This window comes from Sceloporus undulatus, chromosome 11 (genome assembly GCF_019175285.1).
Source record: "Sceloporus undulatus isolate JIND9_A2432 ecotype Alabama chromosome 11, SceUnd_v1.1, whole genome shotgun sequence".
Classification (NCBI taxonomy): Eukaryota; Metazoa; Chordata; class Lepidosauria; order Squamata; family Phrynosomatidae; genus Sceloporus; species Sceloporus undulatus.
In genome coordinates, this window is record NC_056532.1 from 3,815,799 (window position 1) to 3,832,889 (window position 17,091).

Consider the following 17,091-nt stretch of genomic DNA (forward strand, 5'->3'; position numbering starts at 1 on the left):
ATTATTATTTTCACAGTGGAGCAGGTGTTACCGACTGGCGTTTAGGTCCGTCGATGATTTCAATGCTTTTGAAGGGTCTAAATAATTGTATGGTAGCATCCAATAATGTGGCACCAAGTGGCGCCAGTGTGTACGTGTGTATATGTGTGTGTGTGTGTGTGTGTGTGTGTGTGTGTGTAATGATGTGATTTGCACTAGGACTCTAGAAGATAAGGGTATGAATACCTGCTGCACAGCTGTGGAAACCACTAGGAGACCTTGAGTAAGTTAGACACGCTCAGCCTTAGGAGAAAGCAGTGGCGAACCTCTTCTGAGTAAACCTCTAGGATAGGATCGCCGTTAGTCGGAGTTGGCTTGAAGACGTATAACCAAGTTGCCCCAAGAAAAGAGAGAACTAGTTCTGCTTAATGGGAAGGAAACCCTGAAATGTAGTAGAGTCCATGTCAGTAGGGCAGATAATCCGTTCCAGGATTTAGGTATAGCCTTCAGGGAATCAGAAAGCTCCGTTAAATCCTGGAGCGGATTCGCCGCCTTACTGACGTGCGCCACCAGCCGCCATTGCGGCATATTAGAAGCGTTTCGCAAGTTTTTAGTCCTTATGATGGTAAAGGTGGGTCTGAAGAGTATAAGCTGGTAATTCAGTGAGACTTTCTTGAGTTGAATTTGATTCCCAGGGACCAGGGAAGGCTAGGAAGGGAGTATGCTTGTCCCTCCATATTCGCTAGGGTTAGGGGCACGAGACCCCCATGGATACGGAAAAACCACAAATAGCTAAAATGCCATGAGAGGAGACATCTCTAGGTCCTCCAATGCAACTCTGTGGTCAACGTCCGACAGACACTGACCATAGAGTTGCACTGGAGGAGCTACAAAGGCCTAGTAGAGTATCCTCTCTAGGAACCTCTAGGTCTTTCAGTACAACCTTTAGTTAAAGTTGACCATAGAGTTGCACCGTAGGACCTAGATATTCCTAGAGAGAACATATTAATCAAATCCATGAGTAATCAAAGCCGCGAATATAGAGAGATGAGTGTACTTCAATACTCAAGACGGTGCATTTTCCTATGACCATAACTATACCTTCCATTGCGTTTTAGGGAGCAGCTGTGCAAAGTGCGAGTAGAGTCTCATTTAGGAACCCCAAAGGAAGGCTTCAGGTTTTATTGTTTCCTCCTTGCAAATCTTTGCTATTTTCGTACCAAATAGATCTTATTTTGCACGGCGAAAAACCAAGACAATAATGTATTTCTTGCCAAGGCTGTCAAAGGAGTATATATATATATATATGTTTCTATGTCAGGAGGGCTCCAGTAGGAAAGAAAATATTTTTAAAACTGCCAATAAAACATTGCTAATTTCAAGGGACGCGTTGGGGCTTCCCATTTATTGATGCTCATTCTGAAGTCGTGGATTTGAAGTCATGGCTGGCATCCATAGTTTTTTGTGGGTGATTTTTCGGGCGATGCAGCCATGTTCTAGAAGAGTTTATTCCTGATGTTTCGCCAGCATCTATGGCTTTGACATCTTTAGAGAACGCTGCCATGGAAGAGAGTCTTCACCAGCCACAGATGTGGGCGAAACGTCAGGAACAAACTCTTCTAGAACATGGCCGCATAGCCCGACATCTGGAAAAACCATTGAGATGGGCCAACGCCATTTGGTCAATATGAGTTGCCATTTTGGACCCAACCAACTAAACCCTTGGAAGAAACAACTCCTTACCCAAATTCTCCGCTCCTTTCGGAGGTATTTCCCCCAAAAGATACACAAGGGAGGCATTGAACAAGGTGTAAGGACTCTTTATTATTTCCATGTGACTTCGTTTTTTACATCACAGCTTTGTTTCCGTACATTCGCCTTCCCAGAGAGGGGTCCGTCCGCATCGCCGCGTCTCGCTTCCAGGTCCAAAAGTGCGTAAGAGATGCTTCACAGTCGATTTTGTCTATTAATATTATCATTATTTCCCATTTTCTCTCCCTTTTCCCCACTATTCTTGACTATTCCCCTATAAGCAGAACTGAGGACAACAGAAAGTCCCTGACCCCCCCATGAAAAAATAATACAAACTCTTTCTTTTCGACTATGTTACAGAAGGGAAAAAAGACAACGAACGCATGGATATCTGGGTGCAGAGGATTTGGGGGGATCCCTCAAATGAAGGGAGAGGACCCAAAGAGCCAGTAAATAATTCTGTACATTAGCTTAAAAAAAAAAAAACCACAATGTGCAACTTTCAAGGTGGAACAACAACAACAACTAAAAATCTAAAGTTTTGCAAACAGATGCAAAACAAGGAACTGAAACAAAGGTGGGATTTGGAGAACTACAACCAAACCGAGACGGAGTGGTTTCCCCCCATTGCTACTGTTTTTAGACATCTCCAGCTGCAAAATCACATTTTTTGGAATGCCATATCCATCCGTAGTTACTTCCATAGTTGCAAAAATAACAGCGCAGATGTATGGCTTCAAGAAAAGGCCTTTTCACACCACACGGTTATGGGACTATGGACAGCATCCTGTTCAGTGTCTCACAGGTATGTAAATGCAGCTTATGCACCCATCCATTAAGTCACTTTCTGGATGCAGAGTGCTCTTCTCTTGCATTTGCGCTTCGTGCAAATCCTCCCACAAACCAGCAACCGACGGGAGGGAAAGGCAAGGCAGTCAGACCATGAAGATCCAGCTGGTCTGGGCTCCTTTGGGAAGGAAAATTGCATGCACTCCATTTGTGAATGCACCCTCATTTCTTTCCCCTGGAGCCGAGACCAGCGCCATGGACTGCATCTGCTCCCTCTTCCTCCCATTCCTCCCAGTGAGAGATAGCAGAGGGAAATGGGAGGATGGAGTTACACAATGCAGAGGAAGGTGCACTTGTAGGTCCCAGTCTATGACTCTGCTTTAACTACCAAGGCAACTTCCTATGGAGTCCTGGGATGTGCAGTTTGAGGGAAGGGTACTTAGACGTCCGAACCAGTGGTTTGGATGTTGGACTCTGGGAGACCAAGGTTCAAATCTTCATTCAGCCACAGAAAGCCCCATGATAGGTTTGCGAAGCTTAGGGTTGTCATCAGCTGGAAATGCCTTGAATGCACCCAACCACAATTTATGATTCTCCGCCAAAGGACTTTACGATCTCTCCAAACTTTATATCCTAGGATTTCACAAGATGTAGCCGCGGTAGTTAAAGTAGGGTCATAGCACAATAATTGCGTAGTGTGAAGAAAGCTCCGAATCCCATTCCGCCTTTGGAGCACTGCAAGGGGAGAAAGTGGTTTGAAAAGAAAAGCATCTTGGAAAGGGGAAGCAATGGGCAGGGAAAGGGTTCTCCACTTCGACGGATCCCTCCAGATATTGCGACGCCCCTCGCAAAGCAGCGGCAGCGGCGGCCAGCTTGCGTTGTTCCACCCCACTACAGACCACAAAGAAGGCGAAAAGCTCAGCCGCCCACCTGCGCACGACGCACGGGGAGACACTCAGAGCGACAGACACGCACACGGGTACACACACACGCACACGCGCGCGCACACCAACGCACACAGAGGTGTTTTGTGCCTCGACATGGAAAAGGACAACACGGAGCCAGACAAAAGTGTGTGCAAATTCCTGTGAACCCAAGGCACCGCTTTGGAGGACGAGGGTCTATACAGGATGGGGAGGTGTCTGTTGTGTGTGTGTTTCTATGGGCGCGGGAGAGAAGAAACCCTCCCGGCAATGCTGGCTTGCGAGCAGCGGAAGCGGACGTGCTCAGCAAAGCGTGCAAAAGGCTTTTGCAAACCACAATAAGTACCAGAGAGGAGGCGGAGGCATCGAGGGGCACAGGACCAAAGGCCTGGCAGGATTCTCATGGGAAGGAAGGGGAGAGGGGCATTTATTCACAAAGGAGTATTTACATGAGCTGGGAATGTGTTGCCTCCCCCTGACCCCTTTGCAATTCCTGTGCATGCCAGGCACAGGGCCCTCACCCCCCCAACATCTACCCACACCCAATGGGAGCAAAGGGACCCACTCCCATGGGTGAGGGAGAATGACACCCTCCCTCACTTCCATGCCCTCTTTGGAGCCAGAGACCAGCTCCGGCAGGTGAGCTACGTGCAGCTTTTTGGGAAGGGAAAGGATGCGCCTCAACTCCGTGCAGCAGAGACGCGCATGGTCCCGGTCCCGGGTCCTTGCCCAACCTCCGCAGCTTTCATTCAGACACTTCTGGGTGAACGCTCAGCCCTCCGTCTGACTGCCGGTGGGTCTCCCAGAAGGCTTGGTCCATCTGCTCCAGTTGCGGGCTGAGTGGAAGCTGCATGGCTAGGTGCATCCGGAGGGCTTCCAGCCACTGCTCCAGCCGGCTGAAGGAAGGCCTGGAACGGGAGAAAAGGAGCCTAGGATCCAAGAGTTGGAAGAGACCCCAAGGGCCATCCAGTCCAGTTCTTTTCTGCCATGCAGAAGGACACCATCAAAGCACTCCCTGGGACAGATGGCAATGCAGCCTGAGGACCAAAGAAGATGGTCCCTCTGTCTGATGGCAATCCAGCCTGAGGACCAAAGATGGTCCCTGTGTCTGATGGCCATCCAGCCTGAAGACCAAAGATGGTCCCTGTGTCTGATGGCCATCCAGCCTGAGGACCAAAGGAGATAGTCCCTTTGGCTGATTGCAATCTAGCGTAAGGACCAAAGGAGATGGTCCCTGTGGATGATGGCAATCCAAGGAGATGGCCCAGGTCTTGAAACCCAAGGCAGGGACCTGACACCTGGCACCCCCCCCCCCCTTTGCTTACCGTTTCTCGTGATCCAAATCGCAGCACCGGACTGCGATCGGGAAGAAGCTGGGGGGACAACTGGGAGGGCAGTAGCGGTCCAGGAAACCTCGGACGTTGAGGCCAAAGTCCAGGGTGCGAGGAAGGTAGTCGGGGTCGGCGCTGACTCGCCCGATGATCTGTGCAAAGAGATGGGTGGGAGAGACCTGTCAGAAACCCACTTTAGGTTTGGCCAAGATATGACACCTTCCACATCGGGGAAGCATGGTGAATGCACTTTAGAAGAACTTTCTTTGCGCCTAAGCAAGGAGTGCAAGAATGACTTGCCTATGGAAGAGTGAGTTTCCATCACTGAGCAGGGATTTGAACCCTGATTTCCAGCATCCTGGTTCAAAACTCAAACCACTACACCACCCGCCTCCCTGGCATTAAATTAAACCAGGATCATATGTTGCCGTCCTCCTGCTCTAAAGCAGACGATGGTGAGAGGAGGGAAAAACCAGTCCTTCCAAATTTTTATAGCGCAGGAACCCATCAGGCAAGATGACTCCATCTAGCATCTCTCCTTTCTTCCTTGCATTTCCCTATATTCTTTAAACTTACCTCGCAGAGGATGATGCCGAAGGAGAAGACATCCACTTTCTCATCGTAGCTCCTGCCTGAAAGAGAGGAAGACACTCTATCATCCACACAGCAGACTGCAAATGCTATCGGTTGGTTTGCTTTTGGTTGGCAAAATGTGGTCCTGGGATGGCATGTGGCCCCCAAGAGCTGGGATTTTTGACCCTCAACCTCTCCAGATTGCCTGGAAGGGTCTTTCTCTGGCTGAAAGGAAAAATACATAGACCTTCTTCCTTAGAAGCCTAGCCTCTGAGAACGTTGCCCCCATCTCACCATTGATCATCTCCGGAGCCATCCAGTAAGGGTTGCCGACCACCGTGTACCGTTTCCTACGGTCCGGTTTCTTCAAGCTCGCCAGCTGGTTCTTCTCATCCACCATGAGTCGGGCGAGGCCAAAATCTGCGACGACGACGCTTTTGTTCTGCGCAACCAAGAGAACAGATCCTTGTTACTCCCACGGAGGCATCAACCTCTGACACAGAGGTGGCAGATTCCAGAATCCCCTTTTGGGAACCCCAACTGGAGTCGGCCCATTCAAACATGGTGAGCCAACATGGAGGTTGGTCCTGCTGCTTGAATGTGTCTACTCTAGTTGGGGATAACAGTAGGATGCAGCCCAGGCCAATAGCGGTGGGTGGCTCCCACATCAATGAGGTTCTGGTTTTATTCTAGGATGGGTTCTAGGTCCCCCAATGATCCATGATAACTCATCGGGTGGATCTTCTGCTGGTCGCTGGTTCTTGGCACTGACCTCCCTCACAGGTTGCAGTGACATTTAAAGTGGGATGGAGGAGAGCTATGCGTTTGGTGGAGGGACCCATGTGTCACTTACAAATGAAGACATCACAGCCACGTACCTCTCGCACAAGGCAGTTGTGAGTGTTGAGATCCCTGTGGATGATGTTCATGGAGTGGAGGTAAGCCTAGAAGTGGGGCGGAAGGAAGGGAAAAGACAGTTAGGCATGATGGCGGGAATCTTATACGGTCTTTATGGATGTCTAACCACCATAGGTGGCCTAGACCACAAGCCGATATCCCCGATTGTGGTGATACACTATACTGTCCCTATGGAACCAGCATGCAGAATAGCAATGTGGCAGAACATTATGTCAGTTATGGGGATTCTGTTGTGCGATGTGCTATGTACAGTTGCAATATGCAACACTGTTTATATGCACAACTTTGCTGTCGGCAGAAGCACTCTGTAATTTGCCCAGGATGCCAGCCAGAATCTGCCTTTCCTCATCCGCATTGCTATAGAAACCTTGAAAAATGGGCAACAACTAGACAATATAGTGGGCCCTCCACATTCGGTGAGGTTAGGGGCACGTAACATAAATGTAAAAAATGCCTTTTTTGTTGGGGAAAACACCTTTCTAGGAATCTCTTGGTCCTCCAATGTGACTCTATGGTCAACCTCTGGAAGAGTTACACCGGAGGAGCTAGAGATTCCCAGAAAGAACATTACCCAGAGCTGCAAATGCGGAGGGCCAACTGCATTTTACTATGCCATACAGTAAGTCAGCAACCAGGTTCTAGTACCTCTTTCTTACTCCGCTTGTGCTGTGAGTTTTGGGCAGACTTACCATTCCTGATGCGATGTCTTTGGCGAAACTGACCCTCTGACTCCAAGGGTACTGGCTGTCCTGCAGGTAGAAATGCTATTGGTGAGGCTGAGAAAACCCAAAAACCCATTAGGACACGGATTAGGTTGCTGGGTCAAGACTGTCCCAGGTCCTGAGGTTTCAGGGACACTATCTGAGACCCTTGAAAGTAACTTCACCCTTCCTTGTAAATATGGTTTTGAAATGCGATCCCTTCACACTCTGAAAAGCAACACGTTTCTTCCAAGTCCTAATGTTCTAAGTTGCGTCTCCACGCTCACCATGTTCTTGATGATCCCCCGGAGCGTGCCGCCCTTGATGTACTCCGTGATGAAGTTCAGCCGCTTGTCCTTGTAGAGGACCCCGATGAACTTCAGCACATTGGGATGCTCCAGGCAACGCATCACTTTCACCTGGGAAAATCAAAAGCGCCACATGCGCATACAGTCAGCACAAGGATGCGCAGTGGCCTAAAGAGTATGGCGATATTTAGTCAATGGCTACCCATAGCTGGCAATACACTTATGCCTCCATATTTGTGGATTTGATTATTCATGGATTTGATTAATATGCTCTCTTTAGGAATATCTAGGTCCTCCGGCGCAACTCTCTGGTCAACTTTAACTAAAGGTTGTACTGAAAGACCTAGAGATTCCTAGAGAGACTACTCTACTAGGCCTTTGTAGCTCCTCCAGCGCAGTTCTATGGTCAGTGTCTGTTGGACGTTGACCGCAGAGTTGCATTGGAGGACCTAGAGATTCCTAGAGAGAATACTCTACTAGGCCTTTTTAGCTCCTCCAACGCAGCCCTATGGTCAGTGTCTGTTGGATGTTGACCCCAGAGTTGCATTGGAGGACCTAGAGATTCCTAGAGAGGATACTCTATTAGGCCTTTTTAGCTCCTCCAGCGCAGTCCTATGGTCAGTGTCTGTCGGACGTTGGCCACAGAGTTGCACTAGAGGACCTAGAGATTGCTAAAGAGGAGCAAATGGCGGAAGGATTATTAGGGAGATGACACAGTGACGGCGGGACAGTAGGATGAAAGTTGTCAAGAGTACAGCTGAAGGAGGCCTACCTCCTTGAGGAACGTTCTTTGGGTTTCCTCATCAAAACGGATGAGCTCCTTCATGACCATCACCTCTCCTGTTTCTCGATGGGTTACCTGAAGAAGGAAGCAAAGGCGACAATTAGGACCAGAGAGAGAGAAAGGAAAAGGAGAGATGGAGGAGATGATGAATGGAGAAGGAAGAGATGAAGATGAAGAAGGAGAAGGAGATGAGGAGGAGGAAGAAATGGAGGAGGAAGAGATAAAGATGACAGTAAAGCAGAAGCAGCAACAATCAGAGAAACAATTGGGAACACATGAGTGTGAGATGTCAATGTGGAACGATTGAGTAAGAGACCATCCCAGCTCTGCTGGGTTGGTGAACATCAACCAGGAGGTACCTTAATGGCTTGCCCAAAGCATCCCTTGCCCAAGACTTCGCCATGGATGAGGTCGGACGGGCGGAAGATGCGGTGAGGGCGCGAGACGACGCGGAGCGATTCGGAGCGGCCGATGTCCTTCCGTTGGGAAGCGGGGGAACCCAAGGCGCTGGAGCAAGGAGACTTGTCGATGCTGCAACTCCTCCTGGGAGAAGGAGGAAGGAGAGAAGGGAAGGAACATCAGACAAAGATAAAGACAGACATGTAGAGAATTTGACCCAGACCCAAGGGGAAACGTAACCCGGCAATGTGGATTCGGAAGGGAGAATCCGCGAACGTCTATCTGCGTGGATTCCATATCCAAGGCCTAGCATGGAGAATGTGTTGTATTTCTGAGTTTTGTGGATAGTTGCAAAAGCTGGACAGTGAAACAAATGGCCAAGAAGAGAACCAGCTCCTTTGAAATGCATTGCTAGAGGACTACCTACAGACTACTATAGAGAGAGACCAACGCCTTAGAAAGCAAATCAAGCCTGGACTTCCCCTAGAAACCATCATGACTGAGTCTGTTGTAGTTTGGACATTTCACGAGAAGACATGAAGCCAAAGCCGGAGCTTATATGTTGAGTGGGCTTGTTTCCTTGAAGCCAGCTAATCTTCAGATTGGATACCAACATCACTAATGAACGAATAGTCCATGCATAGATCAATACAGGCCTGGCTGGATTTGGGTTGAATCCCTGCTCAGACATGGAAATCCATTGGGTGAACTTGGAGTAATCACACTCTCTCTCTTTTGAAGAAGGCCACAGCAACAACTCATGCTCAGAAAACCCATCTAGGTTTGCCTTAGAGCCTCTACTTAGAGTCTCCACTGGTTTAGGTGGCGTCGCCCTTTGCATCCCACTCAACCCAGCTTCAACCCAGATCCTTACATGATGGAGCGTTGTCGGATGGCGGCCGGTTCTGGGCACGGCGTCCGGCTTGGCGAGCGGAGAGGACTCCGCAGCTCCGACAGCGGGCTGTTCTCCAGCGTTTCATGCGGATCGTGCTCAATGGTCAGCTGCAGGAGGCGGCTGGTCTCCTGGATCAGAAGGTCGATCTGTTATGGGGATGGAGAGGGCAGGTTAGATCACCCATTCATTCACATTAGGTTCCTCTTTATCTTTCCATTTCTTTGCTAGAACCAGTCTAGCTGCAATGGTTATATAAATGGTTCTGAACCATCCCAAAAGGTAACTTTTCCAAGCTCTGAACGCAACTCTATCACAGAAGCAGCTGGTGGCTCCCAGGTCAGTGGGGTGGTGAATCCATCCCAGGTTTTCTCTCCAAAGTGTTGACTTCTATCCGCTTCAAATAAGTTCAGCACCATGAAACGCTCCTTTTAGATCCCGCAGTCAACCCTGGAATGGATTTCCCCACCGCACTGGCATGGGAGCCACCAAACACCGATGCCCTATCTGGACTTTGGTATGAAAAGACCTAAGAAGCATCACCTCATCTAGGGGGACGTGTCGGATCGGGGTGCCATTGATCTCCAAGATGCGGTCACCAATGTGGATGGAGTTCTTTATGTCGGGACTGATGCAGTCTGGGTCCAATCTATGTGCAAGAGGACGGTGAAGGAAGAGAAGAAGGAGGTGATAAAGGTAGGGGTTTATTCCCCTTTGCAAGGGCACCCTACTCCAAGACTTTTTTGGGACCCATCATTGCATGGTCTACAACACAGGAAAGCTTCACAGCCTCTTTAGCTGACGCGTTCCGGTATCTCCTTGCGCAAAACAACCGTGCGCGGATTTTGTGTAGAATACATCCTGAACCGTCAGTCCAGGACTCTTTTCATCACAAAAAGACCCCATTGCCCAACCCGGTTGTACTTACTCTCGCACGCGCACGGTGTGGGGGTGCTCCGAACCGCCGTGTTGGTCAATGGAGATGGAGAAGCCCCGTTTGCCGTCGGAACAAGCCGGGATGGAAACCAGGGTGACGGTGTGGGGGATCCGGGTGCCAGGAGACTCTGGGAGCAACTGGTCCATCACTGGCGTCACAACCATCTGGTAGTAGCAGCGGCCGCTGTGGCAAGGAGGAAGAATGGCACAAGTGAGGACACTCATCGCCAAATCATGGAAGGACATGTTTTGCAAGTGCGGCAAATCACGAACATTTTGTTGCCTGGGATGGATTATTGGGTCATACGGATATCCTTACGAGGCCAAACCTAGGTGGCACCCAGGGTATTTTGGTGGCATCTGGAGCCCCAAATGGAAAATCAACAACTATTTCCCTTCAAGTGTACCCAAATACTCTCTAGGGGGTACAGAATGGCAAAGTCTTGCATTAAGCAGTCAGAGTGCCTTTCTTTCTAACAAGAAGTGATGTAAAAGTTGACTTCCGCTATTGAGACCAATTGCTTCCCCCCTTTCTTTTTTCATGTGTGCAAAGTAGAAGTGGCTCTCAATGTCTCTCTGTGGGCCAGTGAGGTCCCCCCAAAACTGTGACAGGTGTCCATCCTAGGTTTATAGGATACGGGATACACATACAACCGTCTATCAACAGTCTTGCAATGAAAGCAGCTGCTGCCAAACCTGTAGTGTTTGCCACCAGGGCCGTTGCCTTGTTCTGCCAGCCCCAACTCCAGCCTTGCTTTTCTTCTCCGACTCACCAGTAAAGCTTGGACCGTTCCACCAGCGCATACGTATCTCCGTCGCCGATGAACACCCTGCAGTTGAGACAGCTGAAACATTCGGGGTGGTACTTCTGTTCTCCAGCCACCTAGAACCGAGACAAGGAGAAAGGTTGGAGTGGCATACATGGCCCAGGATAGCGTTCCCCGCTTCCGCATTTCCTGGGGGGTCTCCAGATCGCTCCTGTAATACGTAATTAATAATAATAACAATAGTAATAATAATACCTTCGAGTCTAACTGAAAGAAAGAAGTTGGCAGCATGAGCTTTTGTAGACTCAATGTAAACGCATCTGATGAAGTATACTTTCATCTACGAAAACTCATGCCGCCAACTTCTTTCTTTCAGTGACTCAAAGGTGCTCTTTGCATACTGGTTTTAACATGGTTATGTCTTTGAATAATAATAATAGTAATATGATGTATATACACACACACACACACACACACATATATATATACACAAAGGTGTGAGCAAACCCATAGCAAAAGTCATTGCTAATATTAAACTATCCATAGGTTTGCAGCCGTCGGAACAAAATAGCATCTCTCTCTCTCTCTCTCTCTGGCCCTGCATTTCTGGATTAAATCCTCCGCTTTGGTTTGGCCAAGAGGCACGGCGCACTAACACACATCTCCTGGCTCTGTCCACTATAATCTGCTAAATGTCTCTGTCCCAGTTTCCTTCTCATTTTCTAGTAAAGCCACCGCTTCCCGTTGGGCTCTTGGCGCAAAAAAAACCGGTCTCATTAAGATCTCGGTTTTCCGCCTCCCAGGCACCGCATGCAACCGAAGCATCGGCTAAAGTGTTGCTTTCCATTCAGAAGAGCTGCTCTATCCTCTCCTTTGGAAATATCCTCAGAGGCTGGTGTCTTCCTTGTCAATGGAGCGGTCGATCCGCTCTGGGTTTTAGTCCGAACTTTAAATTAAGTGTTGAAGAGGCAGAGCCCATCTCAGAGATGTCGGCTTTAAAGGACTTCCCCCAAGGGAACTCTTTCCAAGAAAGAATTTGACACGTGATATGACAGCCGTGTTTAAATATTTGAAGGGATGTCATGTTGAGGAGGGAGCAAGCTTGTTTTCTGCTGCTCCAGAGAATAGGACCCAATGGAGCAATGGATGCAAAGTTCAAGAAAACTTCCTATCAGTAAGATATCATATTTGCCTCCTGTGTTTTTAGAGATGGTTAAAAGGTAACATGATAGCCCTATTTAAACATTTGAAGGGATGTTAAAGTGAGGATGGAACTTGTTTTCTGCTGCTCCAGGGAATAGGACACAATGGAGAGATGCATGCAAAGTTCAAGAAAAGAGATCCCACCTAAAAATTAGGAAGAACGTCCTGAGAGTAAGAGCTGCTGAACAGTGGAGTCTCCTTCTCTGGAGGTCTTTAAACAGAGGCTGGATAGCCATCTGTCAGGGATGCTTTGATTGTGAGTTCCTGCATGGCAGAATAGGGTCGGACTGGATGGCCCTTGGGGTCTCTTCTAACTCTAGGTTTCGATGTGGGTATCTCTTGGACTTAAGTCCAAAGTATGGACTAAAACCCTATTGTCACGAAACTCCCAGGCGCAACTGGGAAATCGAACCGGCGCAAGAGGACGGTCTGCCTTACCATGACAAGTCCCTTGGTGATCTGCTCAGAGCAGCCGTGGCACATCTCCCCGAAATGCGCCCAGTAGTCCTTCTTGCAATAGAGGCGCCCATCTTTCTCGTAATACTGGTGGGAGAGCGAAGCCCCACATTCGCTGCACCTGCGGGAGCAAAAGGATCAAAAACAGACTTGAATCTTTGCATGGAAGAACAGCTTCCCTCAATCCCATAACAAATTATTTATACACGGTTGCATATTGTTTTCCCCCCGCGGTTCTGAACACCTCTCCAGATTGTAGAGTCTGGGCATTTCACCAAACCCATCCACAAATGTGATCTAGAAAAACCCCAAGCCCTATGAGGAACGTCTTCGGGAGCTGGGAACGTTTAAATATTTGAAGGGGTGCCATACTGAGGATGGAGCGAGCTTGTTTCCTGCTGCTCCAGAGAATAGGACCCAATGGAGCAACGGATGCAAACTATAGGAAAAGCAGACACATAGCAAGAGACGGGTACACAAAGCAACAGATTCAAATGGTAAGAAAAGCGACTCTGGTGAAACGTTCGGTACAACATCCTCAGCAAGAGAACAATTTGGCAACGGAGGGCGGTGGACTCCCCATCTTTTGGACATCTTTTGGCAGAGGTCAATGGTTATTTCTTGCATGGCAGGGGGTTGAAATAGATGGCCTTTGCAGTCCCTTACGGCTCTTGGGTTTTATGATCCTTTTATTCTTACATGGGCAATCCCCGTCTAAATCCCCACCGACTAGGCCTGCAATTCCCTTTTCGGAGGGAGTGGGGGAAAACCACGGGGGTCGGACGTCACATTTGCACAACTCTGGATCTTTTCCCCAAGAGGAACAAGCCGGGTCTTAGCAAACGGAGGAGAAGTGACACGGTCGATTCACTTCCCATCTGGGTCCGGCGGTGGCCTCGTGCGAAGCCACATCGCTTGTTGTCTTCCCACGCATGTCATGCTCTGGATGTGGGGCATGTGGGCCAACCTCAGTTCCCGGCAGCTCTGGGTCAACCCTAAACGTTGCAATATCTAGGAGGAGAAAGTTCGAAACCAAGCTCAGGAGGACAGATCTATCCGCACTCCCAACGGAGCTCGGTATCCACATTCTGCATCCCAAACATATTTGAACCCATGTCATTGGGCAATGAATCCATTCCAGGTTTTGTGTCTGTGCAGCATCAATAACATCACTTTAACCACCATGGCTCAATGTTATGACATTCTGGGAATTTTTTGGGGGGGTTCTCTGAGAGATGCCAAAGCCACAGATGCGGGCGAAACGTCAGGAGTAAACTCTTCTAGAACATGGCCGCACAAAAAACCATGGATGCCGGTTGTGAAAGCCTTCGACTATTTCTTATCTGCTTCTCCCCAAAGTTGAAGGCGGGATCCAACATTGTTTAAAACCCATAAAACAATTTAAACATATAAGTTAAAACACATAAATATATATCATTGGTTGTTATTGTGTGCAAGTCATTTCCGACTTATGGCGACTCTATCATACCCGGAGTCATCATCCGACACTCAAACCACTGCGTCATGCTGGCTCCCATAAACATAAAACACATTGGCATTATCCAACATAACGGGACTTGAACATCTATGGATTTTGGTATCCACAGAACCAAACCCCACCAGAAACCAAGGCCCCGCTCTATATTTTGTTCCACTTTCGTTATTGCAGGTAAGAAAACCTGAGAACCAGGATGGTCCCGAAAATACAACAGTAGACCCTTAGGACTGGGAATGCCACCGCAGAATATCCGCAAACCCTTCGGCGCCGGCTAAAAAAGCATCGCCGGTTATTCTCCAAACCAACCCAGTTCGCTCACTTGTTTCGCCGCATGGCAGCTGAAGCCAGAGACATCTCCAGATTTGCGGGTTTCTTTCCGGATCCAAAGAGGTCCCAATTTTTCCGCCGGGCGCGCAGTCCTTTTGCAGTCCTATCGTCACCAAAGCCTTTTTCTTGCAAGCTCTCCTCTGGTTTGCGTTCTCAAGTGTCTGACTCTCTCTCTCTGCCATGGTCCTCTTTTGACAAACCAAGGACCACCAGCAAAGACATCATTTACTATGTCCTTTGCTTTGTCCTGGAGGCTCCGTTTCCATTCAGGGTGTCGAATGGCATGCCCAGTGCTTCAAAAGGTTTGCAAGACACAAGGTGAAAATAAGGATCCCCCTGATATTGGCAATTTGACTGTTCCAACCACTGCACTGTCCTGCCTCTATGCATGGCTATTCAGAGGTATGTCTCCCTGCGTCTGATGGGATTGTTCGCTCGGATGGATCCACCCGATACAACTATATGGGGGAAGACGAAAACTTGCAGGAAATATAGCTATATCTATACAGTGCGGCATCGGTTTGAGCATTGGACTCTGGAGTGAATGTGACTCTCCGCATGAGCATAAAAACCCAGCAAGTTGCACTCTCTCAGCCCCAGACGACGCAACGGCAAACCCTCTCTGAACACATCTTGCTAAGAAAACCCCTACGATACATTCGCCTTAGGGTCGCCATACGTCAGAGACGACTTGACAGCACACAACAACAACATACAAGCATCCCTCCATATTTGCAGATTTGATATTTGTGGATTTGATTGTTCAAATCCAATATCCCCCCCCCATTGTATTGGGGTTCGCTGCAGGACCAGGGAAGGGGGGATATTCCCGTTGTCCGCAGACCCCTCTCTATGGATTTTCCGGCTGGCCGGCCGAAAAGCGACCCTGGGAATGTGCCAGGCCGCAGGAGGAGGGGAGCATCGCGGAGGACTCTGTGGCGTGACTCAGCCCTGCGTCTACTGCAGTGGCTTTTGCGCGACAGGAGGCCATCCAGGGGAAGTGAGCCTTTGCATGACAGAAAGCCTCCCATGGCCCTTCCCGACTTTCTCGCCACCTGCCAAGGAAATCCATTTGGAAAGCTCCCCCCGGGGGGCTAGTCCTCAGGTTCCCTTGCCCTGCGCTGCATGCGACAGCAGCTGCGTGCAACCGTTAGGCTGCATGCATGTGTAATCTGTTTAATGCACAGACATGCGCACACATGGGTAGCATTTGGGCACAGTGCCACAAAGCCCAGGCTTGGAAGAGAGACCAGGGCTAGTGAGACAAAAGGGGGCCTGGCGTGCCCAAGAAGCCCTACTGTTCACAGAATCGTAGAGTTGGAAGAGACCCCAATTAGGGCCATCCAGTCCAACCCCTTTATTCTGCCATGCAGGAACTCTCAATCAAAGCATCCCCATTGACAGATGGCCATCCAGCCTCTGTTTAAAAACCTCTGAAGAGGAAGACTCCACCACTCTCCAAGGGAGCCTCTTCCACCTTCAAACACCTCTTACTCTCAGGAAGTTCCTCCTTATGTTGAGGTGGAATCTCTTCCTGCAGCTTGCATCCATTGCTCCATTGGGTCCTATTCTCTGGAGCAGCAGAAAACAAGCTTGCTCCCTCCTCAATATGACATCCCTTCAAGTATTTAAACAGGACTATCATATCATATCATGCACAAGAAAGCCATATTGTTAGGTGCTGCACAAGATAGTCATATTGTTTGGTGCATGCATAAGAGATTCATATTGTTTGGTGCATGCATAAGAGATTCATATTGTTTGGTGCATGCATAAGATAGTCATGTTGTCATGCATGGGCCTCTCCCATGATGCTCAGCTGCATCCGGCTCCCCCTCCCCTTCCTAAAGGGAGGTGGGGGGGAAATGCCAGAGAGGGGCGATGACATCACCGACGCCCCCCCTGCGGGGAAGGCCCCCTTCCCATGACATCAGCTCTGCGGAACTTCCCTCTCAAAGTGGTTGGGGGGAGAAGACACGGAAAGAAAGGAACCAATGGGGTCCCTCAATCCATTAACCCTTGCAGGGCTGGCACATGGGTGGGCTGCCCCGGATGATGTGAGGCCGGCGCAAGGGATTATCCACGGATCGATTGATTTGATGCATCCACGTCCCATTGTTTTGCAGGGATGAAAGGCAGTGAGGAGACAGAGCAGTGGGGAGGGAGGGAAGGAAGCACCCTTGCGTTAAAAAGAGACAGACGGATGCCATCGATTGCATTAGAGCATCGATCCATCCAGGGTGGGACAAATGTGGCCTTGGGGCCATATCCGGCCTGTCACAACTGGGTTGTTTTGAGGGACGGCATGACCTTTCCTGACTCCTTAAACTACTCTGTTTTTGGAGAGGAAGAAAGGGTGGCTTGGAAACCACCAGGAGCATCTGTTCGCCATTTAGGAACAGCCCGGTGCAGAAACCCAAAACCTAGCATCTCGGCATCTCCACTGAAGGTGTGTTTGGATAAACCAAGCTTTCTGTCCCTATTAGAACGGTGACGTCGAATCAATGAAAGCTTGGTCAACTTTCAGTGCCATTGATTCAACCGTCCTCCCCCAG

General features: G+C 49.2%; 1 protein-coding gene across 1 annotated transcript; it reads right to left on the reverse strand.

Annotated features, from left to right (window-relative positions):
* Positions 1-1,783: 1,783 nt before the first annotated feature.
* Positions 1,784-15,224, reverse strand: LIMK1 (LIM domain kinase 1). Its single transcript, XM_042442838.1, has 15 exons — positions 14,529-15,224; positions 12,694-12,832; positions 11,059-11,168; positions 10,278-10,469; positions 9,893-9,998; positions 9,332-9,498; positions 8,418-8,601; positions 8,047-8,133; positions 7,254-7,385; positions 6,955-7,014; positions 6,226-6,291; positions 5,642-5,789; positions 5,351-5,406; positions 4,769-4,926; positions 1,784-4,351 (listed from the first exon to the last, which is right to left on the reverse strand). Exons 1-15 carry the CDS (start codon positions 14,561-14,563, stop codon positions 4,189-4,191), a joined length of 1,803 nt encoding a protein of 600 aa, XP_042298772.1. The 5' UTR covers positions 14,564-15,224; the 3' UTR covers positions 1,784-4,188.
* Between the last annotated feature and the right edge of the window lie 1,867 nt (positions 15,225-17,091).